The sequence below is a fragment of the Galeopterus variegatus genome, unplaced genomic scaffold (genome assembly GCF_000696425.1).
Source record: "Galeopterus variegatus unplaced genomic scaffold, G_variegatus-3.0.2 Scaffold454, whole genome shotgun sequence".
NCBI classification, from domain to species: Eukaryota; Metazoa; Chordata; class Mammalia; order Dermoptera; family Cynocephalidae; genus Galeopterus; species Galeopterus variegatus.
In genome coordinates, this window is record NW_007726565.1 from 648,877 (window position 1) to 660,157 (window position 11,281).

The window sequence follows — 11,281 nt, forward strand, 5'->3', positions numbered from 1 at the left end:
ATAAGCGTACCCTCTTGAGCTGTCATACCCAGAGGGAGCAAGGATGGAACACCACTCCCTCCTCTTCTGACTCCATAGGAGACCCCATGGAGGGAGGGGGTTTGGACAGAAGTGTTTTTTCCTGTTTACTGACAGAAAGTCTGGTTTTTTGAGGAGGAAAGTGATGTTATCGAGTTGACTTTGAGATCTGCCTTGATTAAACGCTTTTCAAGTATCGAGACAATGTAATTGTCTTTTGTTCAGCTACTTGGAATACTTGTGAGTATTAGAATACCAGTGAGTTTTAGCTTTGTGGGGGCGGCGGGGCACTGGCCCCTCCACGTGCTCGTCCCTGTCCCCACGCGCTTTGGTGGTGGTGGTTTTGGACACCGCTCAGCTGTGGTGGCCTTGATGAGTGGGCCCTCACTTTCTGTGTTGAAGTGTTTCGTCTGCATTTTTGAGGTTCATGTGAATGCCTGTCTTTGGAGACAAGGTTTTGTTTCATAAACTTGCTCTTCCCTGAAGCTCTGTGAGCATGAGCATGTTTTTGTGGTTGTGGGCAGCCCTGCAGCGTGGATGGGCTGGCCTTTGTCACAGACACAGGTGTGTCATCGCTGGTGCCGGCAGGCGTCCTTTGTGCTACCCTTGTGGACTGGCTCACATGCCTTTACTTCTTGGAGAAGAGCACCTTTCTCAAACCAATGCTCCCTGAGCTGCTTTGATCAGACTTGACTGTGGTGGATGTTTGTTTCATTCAGTAAGTACTTCTGTGTCTGCTCTGGTCTAAGGACTGTGCCAGGTGCTACAGGACATGGGGTAAAAACGAGGGCTGTCTCAGTGGTAAATAGCATGTTCCAAGTTTGAAGAAGAGTCGAGTGTTAAGCACGTGAATGGGTCGTATGTGTGCAGTGGGCTCTGGCGGAGCTGACGCGGACGTCCGCCTGCCTGTGTTCCAGGTCTCACCAACGGCTTTGGGGGTGCGAGGAGTGAGCAGGGGCTGGGCAGCGGCCCGGGGAGAATGGCAGCGCCCCGACGACGCTGTGCCTCTGAGTCCAGCATCTCCTCCAGCAACAGCCCGCTCTGCGACTCAAGGTGGGCACTGTGGTCCCGTCTCCTGGAGTGACGCCCTCGTGAGACACGCTGGCCTGGGCTTTGTGTGCGTGCTTTGCCCTTAGGGGCCATTTCTCATGTGGAAGTATTAATCTGCTCTATGGAATTTAACCAGACGTGGGAAATAAAACTGCACCAAAGATTAACGCAACTTCAGAACCTACAGTTAAATTTACACTTTGCCTTTTCCATCCAAAATCTTTTTTTTTTTTTTTTTAAGATGACCGGTAAGGGGATCTTAACCCTTGACTTGGTGTTGTCAGCACCACGCTCAGCCAGTGAGCGAACCGGCCATCCCTATATAGGATCCGAACCCGTGGCCTTGGTGTTAGTAGCACCGCACTCTCTGGAGTGAGCCACGGGCCTGGCCCCATTCCATCCAAACTCTTGCCTTTAGCAAAATGGTGCTGAGCACAGCCCTGCTTGTCTGTCCCGTGGAGGCCACTTTGGCCTCTGCTGCTGCGTGCCCTCCCCGTGAGGTGCTCATTTCCTCCCATGCCCTCAAGCCCAGTCCCTGGGGGTCGTTAGGCATGACCTGTGCAGCCCAGGGGCCACAGCCTAGGTTAGGACAAAGCCATTGTCAGAGGACCCTGAGCTCTGGGGTTTCAGGCCTCAGCCATGTGGAGGGAGCAGTTCTCTTACTCAACGTTGTTTTTCCTCCTGAAGTTTTAGCATGCCCAAGTGTGGGCGAGGCAAGCCCGCCCTCGTGCGAAGGCACACCCTGGAGGACCGGAGCGAGTTGATATCCTGCATTGAAAATGGGAACTATGCCAAGGCGGCCAGGATTGCGGCCGGTGAGTCCCTGGGGGCTTCCTCCTCTCGCTGGAGTCTGCACCTCCTGCTTAGTGTTTTTAGGACATAGCGCACTGTGATCGTGGGCTCCCATGATAGCCTCTCATCCAGACAGCATTGTGCCCCTAGCTTGTGGGACCCTCTCCTCCTGGACTCCCTCCTGGAATGGTGCCTGCCCTGGGCTGCGTCCTGTAGGCAGAGTCCATAGGAGGCAGGGATGACCTTGTTCTGCATTTATTGTTTCTTCTGTGGAGTCAGCCCCAGATAGTGCCTGGTCATTGGGCACTGTGGAGGCCGCCTGGGTTTGTGTAGGTCCACCTGTCACTTGCATCCCTGCTCAGGTATCGGGGGAGCACAAGGTGACCTGCTGGGGTGGTACTGGCCAGGTTGCTCTTGTTGGGGCTGGTCAGTCTGGGGATGGAAGACCTCCTTGCCTGGGGTTGGGGGGTCTGGTCCGTGCGGCCCTCACTGGGAGGCAGCTGTGCTTTTATGAGCATTAGGGCAGAGACAGTAGGGAGGCCAGCCACAGGGGCCCAGAAGGTTCTGTGCAGGGAGAGGCCCATGGGCAAGGGTATGGAGTAATGCGTGTTATTGCCATGGGGAGGGGTGGGTGGTTGGGTACCTTCTCTCAGGGATTTGGAGCTTTGTAGGCTTCAGGAATGTGAAGATTTGGTGTGCCGGAGGAGGGGTGGGGTTGAGAGCTCAGTCTGCGGTGGGAGGAGCAGCTGTTTCTCTTTGGGGGGAGCCAGAACTTTGGCTTTGAATTTGGAGTGTTGGTTGCATAGATGCATCTGGAACACGCTGGGGATCCCAGTCCTTGCAGCGAGGGGGGCTCAGTAAGGGTGAGGGTTGGGATCTGCAGCCAGAGGCCTTCGAGCTGGGAGGGCATGAGATTCTCCAGGTCAGCGAGAGGTGGGTGGCCCCAGGATGAGTTGCACAGGGAGTGAGGGGTGTATGGGCCTGGATCCCACAGGAGAGGTAGCTGGTGGCCACCTTTCTCCCTGGGGTGGGGGCGCATGTGGCCACCATCCTTTTCCTGAGTGGATATGCGGGGAGTCCTGCGAGGAACCTGCTGACAGCTCCCTTCTTTCTCCAGAAGTTGGTCAGAACAGCATGTGGATTTCAACTGACGCCGCAGCCTCTGTGCTAGAGCCCCTGAAGGTGGTGTGGGCCAAGTGCAGCGGGTACCCCTCGTACCCGGCCCTGGTGAGTCACGGCCTCGCAGCTAGGAGAAGCCGGTGTGGGCGGGGCTGCTCTGTGGTCTGGGCCTGCAGTCTGGAGCCTGCCCTGCTCAGGAGTCTGCACCTGTTTGTGTTAGGGGGTGGGGTGGGTGCCGAGTGACATGTGCGAGGGCAGGCATGGCTGTGCTGGGCCAGCAGCTCTGGCTGTGAGCGCTCAGGGGTGACCCAAGTATGTCCTTCCTTGGCAGATCATCGACCCCAAGATGCCACGAGTGCCTGGCCACCACAATGGCGTCACCATCCCCGCCCCGCCCCTGGACGTGCTAAAGATTGGGGAGCACATGCAGACCAAGTCTGATGAGAAGCTGTTCCTGGTTCTCTTTTTTGATAACAAGAGGAGTTGGTGAGTGGAGAGGCCTCACGTGGCAGGGCCAGGCCCGTTGTGCAGGACAGCTGTCTCCTGGCTGCCAAGTGGACGACGCCTGTGTGAGGAGCAGCCCAGCTGCCTCCCGGGCCGTTGCACAGCTGATGTCCAGGGTGGGGCTCTGCTCAGGCTGGACTGCTGGGCAGTCTCTGCCCTGGTGGCTTCCTCTCCCTCACCTGCATCCTGGCCAGCTCAGGCTCTGTTTCTTTTCTTCTTTCCTTATCCTTGTCTGCAGTAGTGCTTGGGGGCCCCTCCAATGGGCTCCCAGATCCTGGTACTCTGCCAGGATGCTCCCCTCTTCACCTGGGATCTGGCCTCCAACCCTCTGCCTAAAGCAACCTGCCCGGGCCTCACCCGGAGGACTCTTCTTCACCTGGCTCAGATGTCTGCCCTCAGATGTCACACCAGACCCCCACCCTTCTATCCCTGGGCTGCTTTTGCTCAGATTACCTTGGATCCTACCTATGTCATGGTTCAGACCCCATGACCCCTGTGCATATAGAACATATGTTGACACTGTGCACCTCCAGGAGGGGCTGTCCAACTGCAGTAGGGGCCATTCTCATGTGGCCCCTCTGGGGTGATGCTCACAGAGCTTCCAGCACCCCTAGGCTCTGCTGCCCTCAGATGTGGCCTGCCCTGTGCCTGGATGCACTTGGGACTTGGGGAGGTGCTTTACTGTGCCTTGTAGAGCTGGCCATTCTTGGGCCTGGCACAGGGGCTTAGGGGTGTGGGAGTCACCTGCCCATGATGTGCCTGGAGCAGGGCTGACAGTCTGGTACCCACCAGCCTCTGACTGGCCACTTGGCAGCTGCTTCTTGTCAGATCTGGAGGGAGGCTCATGCTGGCCATGTCCATCTGAGACCACCGTTCCTAGAGCAGCTCTATCCCCCTGTCCCTTGCTCTCGGGCTCACCCTACCCTGTGCTTAGTGTGTGCATGTGTAAGTACGTGTGTGTCTGTGCTTGTACACGTATTTGTGTGGACACTAGGGCCTGTTTTGGAGGAGAAGGAGGAGGTGGTCATGAGCCCCAAAGAGGAGTGGGGAATCGGGGGCATGCTCCGCGCCTTTGCCCTGTGACGGCTGGCCACAGTTCTGTTTGCCAGCTCCTTCCTGTCCAGAGGGGCTTCGAGTTTGTTAGCTTTTACGAGGAGCATGACAGTGTGCTGTGCAAGCAATTCTTACTTTTCCAATCTTTTTTCTTTTAAAAAGGCAATGGCTTCCTAAATCCAAAATGGTTCCCCTTGGTATTGACGAGACTATAGACAAGTTAAAAATGATGGAAGGGAGAAACTCCAGCATCCGGAAGGCCGTGCGGATCGCTTTTGACCGGGCCATGAACCACCTGAGCCGCGTGCACGGGGAGCCAGCCAGCGACCTCAGTGACGTGGACTGATGCAGGCCCAGCGGGAGCCACTGCGCGCCTTGTCCATAGTTGTTGATAAGCTGCACATACTTGTACATTGTTCAGAACTTAACTTATTCTGATTTTTAGTTGTAGTTCTTTCGTTCTTTTTCCCAGGGGAGGAGGGAGGTTTTATTTCCATGTTTTCTGTGAAACCATCTCCATCTCGACGCCTTGTGGGTGGGGCGGTGCGTCTGAGCACGTGGTCCTGGACACGTCATGCTGAGCGGTGCTGCCTGCCTCACTTTCTTTGATCTGTAGCTTTTTTTTTTTTTTTTAAGGACTTTTGAATGTTTAATAATTTTGTAAATCATACTCTTTACACAGAGTACCACTTATTTAATAAGACGGGATGTAAATTTACAGTGACAAATGTGTATTTTAAGAAAGAAAATGACATTATTTTGAATGGTACTTTGTGGAAAGAGGTGGAGAATAAGTTTATGCTGTGTACGTTACTCGCAAGTCACCAAAAACACTCCGCTGCCCGCGACGGTAGGGTGGGCGCGTCTCCTCCTCATCGTCATGTGCACCCAGACTCCCACAGGTGTGCCTCCCAGCGGATTATTTATTGTAGAAAGTGTATTCATTTGCTTTATAATGAAAAATAAATTTGGAAAGGTATATTGATATGCATTTTTATACAGGCACATAAAAATTCAACATGGTTTGGGAGCAGAATGTGTTGCATTGTTGTATAAATGACTCTGGCCTGTGTGTACTTTGATTTTGTAACTTGTAATCTTTTGTTTACAACGAGGGGCTTTCTGTAACTTGTTTTGTTTAGAACACTTTGGTAGCAATAGAAACTTTGGATACATTTTTGTATGGTACATGTGATGTATATAGAATTAGTACTTTATTTTTATTTTTAAGAGGTAAAGCATTATGTTAGGGGGAAAAAGATGGGTGGGTTTCCAAATTTGCATTTTTTATATTAAAAATAAAGTCAAGATTTGGATGGTGTGGCCATTTCATTCCTACATCACTAGAAGTCTGGGTGAGGGCTCTGGTGGGCTGTGGGCCAGGAGAGGGGAGGGGCACGGCTGGACTTTTACAACACGCCTTTGTCTTTAAAATTGTCATGGGATGGCGTTATTTATTATTTTACCTAATCATATCATTATTTTAAAGCTATAGCTACTTAAAACCTTTTAAATGTTTTTTCTTTTAAGTCTACGTTGTTTGTAATATCTCCATAGAAACTTGAAAATAAAAAGTCTTCCTTTGATAGTTTTTGTCGCTCTGTACCTGCTGTGGTTCCTCCTGTGGCATAGGGGCAGGGTGTTGCCGCCGCAGGACCACTGGCCCTCGAGGAGGCGTCGTGGTCGGGGGAACCCAAGCCTGTGCAGCCACAGGCGAGCCTCTCATCCCCAGGCCGAGCATGGGCTGCTCAGAAGCCTGCTCGCTCAAGGCAGGTGCAGTTTGCTTGCTGCTTCCCACTCTGACCAGGCCGAGCATGGGCTGCTCAGAAGCCTGCTCGCTCAAGGCAGGTGCAGTTTGCTTGCTGTTTCCCACTCTGAATTGGTCATGCTGTTGGTTAGAGGGATTTACTGTGACTGGGCCCGAGCAGAGCTACATGTTAAGCCTTGACGTTTTGTTCTGACGCAAGCTCTAGCTGATTCTTCTCTGCTCTCTGGGGCATCATGTCCTGGGACAGGCTGCAGGGGGAGGGGATGGGGAAGTGGGTGGCCACAGGGGACAGAGTGGGTGGTGGGAGGATGGCTGGGGCTTCAGGAGAGGGGCTGGGCCTTTTCCTCCGGTGCTGGGAAGGTCACTTGGGCAGCTGGCTGGGGTTTGGAGCCTTGTCCTGGGAGTGGCAGGGATTGGTGCCTGATATAGATTGGATTGTGTGCCCCAAGTTTTAGGTATTAGAAGCTTGATTCCCACTGTGACTATTAAGAGGGTGGGAAATCCTATTACGGTAATTGAAAGGTGGGGCCTTTAAGAGGTGATTGGATTCTGAGGACCATGTCCAGGGTCATGGGTGGGGTTTTGAGGGCTTTAAAAGGAGAGCACATGGGTCTCTTTCTGCTTCTGCCATCTCACAATATGATAATACCCTGTGCTGCTGAAGCCACCACCGAGGAAGACCGTCACAAGTTGTGTTCCTTGGACTGTGGACTTCCCAGCCTCAAACTGTAAGCAATAAATTTCATTTTCTTATAAATTACCCAGTTCCAGGTATTTTGTTGTAAGCAATGGAAACGGACTAATACAGTGCCCTCGACCCCTGGGCAGGGGCTTGGTGGGGCCAGCAATGGGCTCGGCTGTCCAGGGCCAAGGGCCCACTTGGTTGGATTCAGCATCCAGGAGTCCTGGGAGTTGTGGATGTGGCTTCCTTTTTTATTTTATTCCGTGGGATGTTTTTCAATATAGAAAAAATATCATGTCCAGAGTCCCAGGACTTTCCCTGGAGGTGTCAGTCTCCCCTCCTGTCTCCTCCCCTCTCCCTTATACTCAAACTTGCTGATTTTATGAAAATGGGAACATGATGTTCACTGCTTGTTAGATTATTAAATATTTGAGGCGTAACCAGAGGGCAGCATTTATATCTTTAACTCACTTTTCAGGCTGGCGGCAGTTCATGGGTATTCTGGATTTCTATTGTTTGTAGGCCTGTGTAGATGGGGTCTCCTGTGGCACCCCCCCCTCCAGCTTGGACAGCCTGAGGTTGGCAGTGTGCAGGTGGGAGTGGGGTGCTCAGGCTGCTGTTTGGGGATGGGGTGGAGTCCTGGATGACCTCCAGTGTGGTTGGGCTGAAGGAGCAGCTTGGGGGGAGGATCAGGGGGCAGTAGAGTGGGCAGAAGCCCCACTGCACTCCCACCCCAGGCGAGTGGCCCAAGGGGGTGAGGTCTTCCTGCTCTCCTCACAGCCTGCAGCAGGGCTGCAGGCCACTGGGCTGGATGCTGGGGGCTTCGTGGGGCCGGGCCCAATGTCTGCACACCCATCCCACGGCTGCCCCATCCCCGGTCCCTGGGTGGGGCTCAGGCTTTGTGGCAGCGATCTCGTGGCCCAGTTCAGTTTTGTTTTTAAAAGTCCCTGCCCGGTTGAAGGTCAGCACATGTGTGTTTGGTGGGGAAACACATCTTTGGCGTTCCTGTGGTGGTAATAGGCCGGTCCTCCCTTCCCTGGGCCGTATTGGTGGACTCCTGGGTGGTGTGAGAGGGATCTGGAAGAGGGGAAGTTGTAGAAACCTGAAATTCTCAAAAGGCACTTAAGTGCCTCCTCCTTATGACTCGGTGGGTTGCCCCCCTGACCTCTCCCCTCTCCCACCATCAGAACCTTGGCCAACAGCTTAGGGGTGTCCTGTTAGAGGACACGGATCTGGGGGTGGCAGGGGAGGAGGGCGTCAGACCCTCCGTGTGCAGCCTGGCTCTGCTGCCTGCCTGGACTCCAGCGCTGCCCTGCTCCTGCTCGTCCCCTCCTCGTGCTGGGCGGGGGGACCGTGGTTCCGGGCTCTACCCCGCTCCTCCCAGCCCCTCCACCAGGGGCCTGAGTGCCTTGCGTCTGTTTCGCTTCTGCTGCATCTCGGCACTTTCAGCTGCTCAAAGTTTTCTGCACATTTTCTCTTTTTTTCTTTCTTTTTTATAGATAAATTAATTTGCTTTACAAAAAGAGAGATAAAATTCCGGAAAAAATCATGATATGGTAATTTATAACCATAGAGTGGGAGTGATCTTTTAAACTGTGACTTAACCCCCCAGAAACCATAAAAAAACATATCTAACAATATAAAATTAAACATCTTTTGTATGGCAAAAATAAATAAATAAATAAAACCTTTCACAATGTCAAAAGACCAATTAGGAAGAATGTTTTCAATTCAAACCATAGAAGAGAAGCTCATTTTCTTAACATGTAAAGCTTCTACAAATCATTTTTAAAAAGACCACCAACAGGATAGAAAAAATGGGCAAAGTGTGCACTCATTTCACACCGCAGAAAAGTAAACACAAAGGCTCTGAACACACAAAAATGCTCCGTCCATTCATAGCAATACAAGTGCCAGTTAAAACTGCTCTGAGTGCTGTTAAAGTGTAAGGGCAGCAAAGAAGCAAAACCACAGGAGACGTCAGAGTGTGGGGAGACGTGCTGGTTGATCTAGTCCCACTGGAGAGAAATGGGCGGCCTGTCAAGCACGCTTTGATCCAGTAATTCTGCTTCTAGGAATTTACCCTACAGATATAGTCTCATGAATGTGAAATGATTCTGTGTAAGGTGGAAGTGCTTTGGAAAAAGCAAAAGATTAGAATCAGCGAAAATGCCCGTCCACAAGTCAAGGTGCGTCCGTGTAGTGGAATACTACTCAGCTGTTAAAAGGAATGAGCACGTGCCTTCCACGCTGGTGTGGGAAGGTCTTGGAGCAGAGCGGGAAGTGAAGGAAGGGAAGACAGAAGAGCGGACACTGCGTGCTGCCGTCCATGAGAAAGAGGGATTTGCTTGTTTGCATGAGATGTTTTAGGAAGGCCATGCAAGAGACATCACTATGGGTGTCCGTGAGGCCGGGAACAGGTGCCGTGTGCTCCCGGATAACTTCTGAATTCTCGGTCATGTGAGTGTCATGTCTTCCCAGTTCTGCCAGGAAGGCTTTGCGTTGTTTGCATGAGATGTTTTAGGAAGGCCATGCAAGAGACATCACTATGGGTGTCCGTGAGGACGGGAACAGGTGCCGTGTGCTCCCGGATAACTTCTGAATTCTCGGTCATGTGAGTGTCATGTCTTCCCAGTTCTGCCAGGAAGGCTTTGCAGCCTCTCCCTGCCAGCTGCTGTGGTTGCATCGTGCACACGGGATGCGTGCACCATTTCTGACTTATGCAGGTGCATCTGTAGGGTGAGTCACAGGAAGAGGGAGTTTCGGTTGTCTGTTTGTCATCTGTTGGCCCCGAGTCCACCCTCCTGGGCTTGGTCTGTGACACAGGAGCTGCACCCTGTAGACATTTCTCCTTTGCCAGCTGGTGCAGTGTTAGGCTTTGTTCATGGAGAGTGCTGGAGGGACACCAGAAGGCTGGAGCAGGAGGAAGCGGCTTTTTCTTTCCAGTGAGCTGTTTTTTGTCATTTAGCCTCAGACGGCACCCTCTGCAAGTTTCTCTGCCACCAATGAGCTTCGTGTTCCTGTGGCAGGCACACATTTCTGCAGGCTCCCTCAGCCCTAGGGCTCAATCCTGTTTCCTGAAGTTACCACTTACCCCTCAGAGTTCTCCCCTGCCCCTTTCAGTGCTTAGCCACCATTTACTAGTTAACTATTACGTTTTCCTTGTTCAAATTTCTGGTGTGGTTTCTGTCTCCTGGCTGCACCCTCACTGACAGCAAATTGGTTCCCAGAAGCAGATGCTTACACGTGGGTTTTGGGGATTGGTTTGGTCATGACCTTGGGCGTTAGCACAGTGGCCAATGCGGTGGCATCACAAGTGTTCCACCTGTGGTTGACTGGGATTGATTGTGTGCCTTGGGAGCCCAGGCGGCTGCTGTGCTTGCTATTTTGGCAGTAAGAAGAAATCCGACCAGGCTTGTGGTATGGGATGGGTCTTTCTGAGTGAACTGGCTTTATCACAGAAAGGAAAGGTCTACACTGGTGCTTTTAACTCTCAGCTCAAGTCACGGTCTGAGGACCAGAGAGTCTCCATTGGCAGCCCTGAAAGCATCTATTTCTTGTAGTTACAGGGCTGAGATTGCTGGAAATCAAACAAGACTAAACCACTCAGGGTGCAGAGTTACAAGTGAATCCAGGGCCTCATAGGATTCTCGTATGCAAGCGAAGGCTTTGGCTGAGACAGAGTGGGATGCTGGAACTTGAGACTGGGAACCGTGTGGATGCGTAAAAGGCTCGGAATCTCGATCGCTTGAGCCATTCTGGGCCTCCTGTAGCAGTGGGCGTGGCTGGCCCTCCAGAGTCTGAGGACACTAGCCGTCCCCTGCTTGTACGTCCTGTGGCCACCTCCCCAGGGAAGGTGCCCTTACGGGAATGCCACTCTCTCAAGACACACCACAGCCACCCTTTATTGCCACAAGACCCAAATCTCATCATGCTGCAAGGGTACACAGGATGACTCAGAAGGAAATAGCTCACACCCCGAAAGAACGGCGAGATTGTGTTAACATATTGGCAGAAACCTGGGCAATGCCTGTGGGAGAGGGTTCTAGAGGAGCTAGACCAGGGAGGTGGGAATGTGACGCTAGACTCAACGGAACTCACTGATGGAAGTGAGTTTACTAGAGATTCCGGTTATCAAACCACACAGGGGCCAGAGCCTGCTGGCTGGGTTGACTGAAGCTTGGACTGAGTGGTGTCCAGCATGTATTGGGGCACTAGAGCTGCCCTTCAGGGTGTGGAGGAGGGAATCTATCATGTGGGAGACAGGACTGGCTGTGTGGCGTGTGACCCGCACA

At 52.5% G+C, this 11,281-nt stretch overlaps 1 protein-coding gene across 3 annotated transcripts in view; it reads left to right on the forward strand.

The window, feature by feature from the left end:
• BRD1 (bromodomain containing 1) overlaps positions 1-6,124 on the forward strand; it is a 47,878-nt gene extending 41,754 nt beyond the window's left edge. For 2 of the 3 annotated variants that reach the window (XM_008568959.1, XM_008568958.1), the window contains exons 8-12: positions 936-1,071; positions 1,756-1,883; positions 2,978-3,087; positions 3,311-3,465; positions 4,699-6,124. In XM_008568959.1, the coding sequence (XP_008567181.1) occupies positions 936-1,071; positions 1,756-1,883; positions 2,978-3,087; positions 3,311-3,465; positions 4,699-4,882 (713 nt within the window). In that variant the 3' untranslated portion in view covers positions 4,883-6,124. The remainder of the gene's footprint in view (positions 1-935; positions 1,072-1,755; positions 1,884-2,977; positions 3,088-3,310; positions 3,466-4,698) is intronic. The other variant, XM_008568960.1, reaches the window with a different exon arrangement.
• The last annotated feature ends 5,157 nt before the right edge of the window (positions 6,125-11,281 follow it).